At 46.0% G+C, this 5000-nt stretch overlaps 1 protein-coding gene across 1 annotated transcript in view; it reads right to left on the bottom strand.

The window, feature by feature from the left end:
• LOC138864727 (dual oxidase-like) overlaps positions 1-5000 on the bottom strand; it is a gene marked incomplete at both ends in the record, with an annotated part of 17992 nt that overhangs the window by 3404 nt on the left and 9588 nt on the right. Inside the window, 1 exon segment of the mRNA XM_070132911.1 lies at positions 4928-5000. This exon segment is cut by the window's right edge and continues 109 nt beyond it. Within this exon segment, the coding sequence (XP_069989012.1) occupies positions 4928-5000 (73 nt within the window).

The raw sequence follows: 5000 nt of genomic DNA, 5'->3' as shown, positions 1-5000 counted from the left end.
CACTCTCCTTCCTAAATCTTCGAATGGCAGGCTAGCTTCATGAGACACATCAAGTGAAACCCAGCTAGTTTGTCAGGCCAAACTGAAACTATGCAGGAGATGCCCTCACTACAGGCCGAGTCTGTACAGCCAAGGTCTGGTCCCTTGACTCGAGGTGGCACCTCTAATCAAGGCTCTACTTCTCTTGGTAGACCCTTAACCCAAACTTAGAGGAAAATGTACAATCCTCAATCAACGAGGATCTATACATATCAGATGCCACCAGCACTGGGGCTTCTGAAGCTGGAGACGAGTATGATGTAAGTGACTTTGAGTAACCATCATGGCACACAATCTAAGCATTCTGCAGTGGAATATCTGTAGCTATAATAGAAAAAAAAAATCCTTTCTCCAGTCAATAGTGCGAGCAAGGAGCGTTGACGTAGTCAAGCTCCAGGAGACACTAACTATGGGATCTTTTTGCTTCTCAGGCTATCACGTCTTCGCCACTCCAAACTTGGATGGTGCTAGAGGCCTGATGACCCTGGTAAAGCCTATCCCGTGCTCCTTAATAGCCAACCCGCCACACTGTGAAGATGGCGACGAATCTCTTGCAGTTGAGATTCATCTGCCTGGTGGTCCACTGAAAATGCACAATGTATATAGCAAACCACTGTGTGAGAGCTTAGATTTAAACCAGGTCTGTGCTACTGCAGCACAAGACCGAGTGATCATAGGGGAAGACTTCAATGCACATCTATCCATGCTGAATCCTGCAAAAGGCCGTACACAGCAGGCATTCATATAGCAGAGGTGCTTGACACGTTCCCAGAGATCGCTCTTCTCAACACCCAAGAACCAACGAATGTGAAGGGATCCTGGACCTTACCTTTCCCACTGCAATAATGGTGGAGAGAATTTGGTGGTGTGTCGATGATACGGTTACAAGTGATCACTATGGCATAGTCACCACCCTCATGGATGCTGATCCAGCCTAAAGACCACATCACATTCCTAAATGGAAAACAGACAAGGCCTTCCAGGAAGACTTGGCCCACTGTCTGAGAGACAATGAACCCCACAACAATGAAAATGTGGATGTTCTAGAGGCAAGGCTAATCCAGGCCATAAATCAGGCCGCATCACAAACCAAAACTCATCTATGGTCCAGAACTCACAAAGACGCCTGGTACTATAATGACGAGATCAGAGAGGTCAACCACAAAGTCAACATGTGCAGAAAAAACTTCCGACAGCAAAGAACTCCCGACAATCTTGCCCTCCTGAGGGAAGCTGTTGCGGATGCCAAGGAAATTGCCAACAGAGTAAGGCAGGAAAAGTGGTTCGAATGGTGCCTGACTTTTAGCCAACAGACCAGCCTTATAGAGTTGTAGAAACGGGTCAGGCAAGCGACAAGCCGCCAAACCCCGAAGTGCACGCATCATGACCCACAGTCAGAGGCTCAGAGACTGGTGCTTGAGTTCTCAGCCAGAACCAGCAGCAACATCCTGCCTCTAGAGCTGAGGGATAAACAGCAAAACCTAAGTCCAGGTAGGCTTGCTCTCATCAGAGACAAGGCACTCAAACCCGATGACACGAATGCCTTATTCTCTCTCCTGGAACTAAGAAATTCATATAAAACCAGCTCTGGATCGGCACCGGGATCTGATGGGATCTCCCATCCCATCATATCACATTTAGGTCTGGCAGGAGACCTTACATTCTTGCAGCTCATCAACAAGTCCTGGCAAATTGCCACACTGCCTCAGAGCTGGAAACAAGCCACAATAGTTCCCATCCCAAAACCAAAGGAGCCAGGCAAGTACCGTCCCATCTCTCTTCTCAGCTGCCTTGGAAAAACAGCTAAGATGGTACTTAACAGGCTCCGATGGAAAACGGGACCCCCTCATGAACATCTGCACGGGTTCACAAGGGGTAAGAGCACGACACACAGCATTTCCTCATTCCAGCACAATATGCACCTCACCCTCTGTGGTTGTATTCCTAGACTTGAAGAAGGCTTTTGACTGGCAAGCCCCCTTGCCATTCAGGAAACCCTTATCCACAAAGGAGTCAAAGGCAGACTCTTGGCCTGGATAGCTGACTATTTTAAAAATAGATCAGCAAATGTCAGATTTCAAGGCCACCTCTCACAACACATGCCATTTGAGAATGGAACGCCTCAGGGTGGGGTTCTCAGTCCTGCCCTTTTCAACACCCTTATGTCCAACATACTCAACATTCACCTACCAGAGGGATGCAAGATCATCTCTTATGCTAATGACCTGGCAATCATAGCCTCTGGCAACCACTGCCTAACTAGAGCTCAGCGTTGTCTGAATCTTGCGTCTGAAGAGTGTTGTAAGACGGGTCTAAAAATATCGGCAACAAAATAAAAAAACTATGCCTCTGAGAACTAATGTCAGAAACAAAAAACTCACTTTTCAGGGTATGGATCTGGAATGAGTGAAGGACTACCTATACCTTGGTGTATGGATAGGACACACACTCACTTTCAAAAAGGAGATCCAATACCTGCTCGACTGAACCAAGAAAAGACTATCAGTCATGAAAGTCATGACAGGGAGACACATAGGAGCAGGACAAAAAGTACTAAGATAATTCTATGTACATGCTGTCCGTCCTATCATTGATTATGCTTCTGTCGCCCTCATTGCTTCCAACACAACATTAAAAGAAAAACTGGAAACGATACAAAATGAAGCTGCCAGGATCATTCTGGGAACTCCTAGATGGACAAAGGTTATGGAGGTTGATTTACTGTCCTTGGACACCCGAATTGATCCAATGGCAGCACAGTTTCTTTCCAAGCTCTTGCAGGCACCCAGAAACTTATACTTAAAGACAAAGAGTACTCAGACGCCTACAAGAAGACTATCAGTTGTTTACGAACAACTCTTGGCTCACACACAAAGCCAGAGTACTGATACGCTTTCAACTAAAAGAATCACTGCTTGCCAAGGGTATGGACTCCCTTCACCCTGACTACAAAGAACCCCCGCCGTGGGCAAACGAAATGATTGAATTCTCAATCCTAAACCTTACAATGAGAAAAGATTAATATTCCATGCCTAGCCTAAAGGCACAAGCACAAAGGGTCATTGCACAAATAACTACTCCAGGTAGCATAACCTACTACACGGATGGATCTGTGGATCCCATAAACCACACTGCAGGCACTGGCTTCGCGACAAGGGATACCACAGCATCCATTAGGGTCACTGACAATGCTTCAATGCTCAAAGCTGAAACGGTTGCGATCATGGAAGCCCTGACACATGCGTCCCTAATGGCTGGACATGTCATTCACACAGACTCTAGAGCAACCATTGACAGATACAGCATATCATACCCCAAGACAACACCTACCTTCTGACAACTGTACTAACCATAGCCCAAAGAATACTCAGTCAGGGTAGAAGAATCATCATAAACTGGGTCCCAAGCCACATTGACATTCAAGGGAATGAGCTTGCTGACAAACTAGTTGAAAAGGCCAGGGGTATGCCCCCATCCTCCATGATCGTTTAACCTAGCCGAAGGAAACTAAGTTGAAGTACCAAAGCTACAGCACGTGCAGTCCTCTGGGGAGCACATAAGAGAAAATGCCATAAAGTCACTCGCTGCCAAGTGGTACTCAGATGCTACAAGCTATGAGCCACTGGCCCTTCCTCCTAATACAAAAAGAGGTACCGGTCATACTTCACAGATTAAGACTAGGTTACCCATGTGCTTGGCAAATTATTGATGACAAGACTGCCAGGTTATGCAAACACTGTGGTGAGTCTAACACCACCCTGTTACAATACTTGCAGAATTGTGAACGCACACAATTTCTAAGACGGACCACCCATTACAGTCGCCGGGCTGGTAAAAAGGGTATGCCACATGCTTACTTCGTGGCAGCTGGATCGCTTCCTTGTAATTCAGCCACCACGATAAGCATACAGTTCAAAGAAAACACATGAGTTAACTGGTAATAGTTGACACAGGCCAGGCCACTCTAGAGAAAAGGCCCGGGCAAAGCATGACTTCGCAAATCTAACTGAACTAAACTAAGTGAAATACCTCCATGCTACAGTGGTAATGTGTCGGCCTCTCATCCAAGGGGTCGGCGGTTCGCGCCCTGCCCAGGCGCTAGAAGTTGCAATTGTCACCCAGAGGTTACTGCTGTGGCTGGGCACCACGGTGGGTAAGGACTAAGTTCTGTCGCATCAGCACTAGCTGACACGTTGATCGAGTCGGCACAGGCCAGTATCAACCTACCCCGAGCTCGATTTTTCATCTACAAGTGACGATGTTTTCATCGACTGAGTGATGATTACCCTTCTCTACCTTCTCTGTTCAACGTCCTCGAGGCCTGTCGCATAATACCGACATACCGGGCTACTGTGAAACAGGGTTGGCCAACATCTCTTTACGAAGAAGAGGGACTATCACGACAAAGTCGAAGCCGGCTGGGATCATTCAGTACCAAATGTAGACGCCGTCAAGAGAAATAAATCACTTAGAGCAAAGTAATAAACTTATATAATTGTAGATTTGCAATATCTGGAGTAAATAGGCAAAGTAATGGTGATCCCCACTGACCAATAGTATTTTACGCATCACAAAAATATTTTACTAATACCTGGAAAAACAAGTATGTTAAATGGTTTATATATGATACCATCGTTATTATACATTCTATATAATTAATAAATTTTGTTGTAATTGAAACACTTCTTCCTAAATTTGGTCTGTTGACAATGAACCGCAACATACTGGCATAAATGACAATTCGACGTGTTCTCCCTGCGACAATTTATCCACTTGCAAAACGGATGCTGTGTCGCACCATGATGTGGCAACAGTACTTCCTCTACATAGTTTTTCCCGCTACATAGTATCCTAGAACAGGAAACACACAAATAAGTATATAACACACCTGGTCTTCGACGTGAGTGCCCGTCTTTCGTTTGTATTCCTCTGTGTCGAGGGAGTCGAGCGTGGCGAGCCCA

The sequence above is a fragment of the Penaeus vannamei genome, chromosome 18 (genome assembly GCF_042767895.1).
Source record: "Penaeus vannamei isolate JL-2024 chromosome 18, ASM4276789v1, whole genome shotgun sequence".
NCBI classification, from domain to species: domain Eukaryota; kingdom Metazoa; phylum Arthropoda; class Malacostraca; order Decapoda; family Penaeidae; genus Penaeus; species Penaeus vannamei.
Note: the sequence above shows the minus strand (reverse complement) of the source record. Positions and strands in the feature narration are given on the sequence as shown.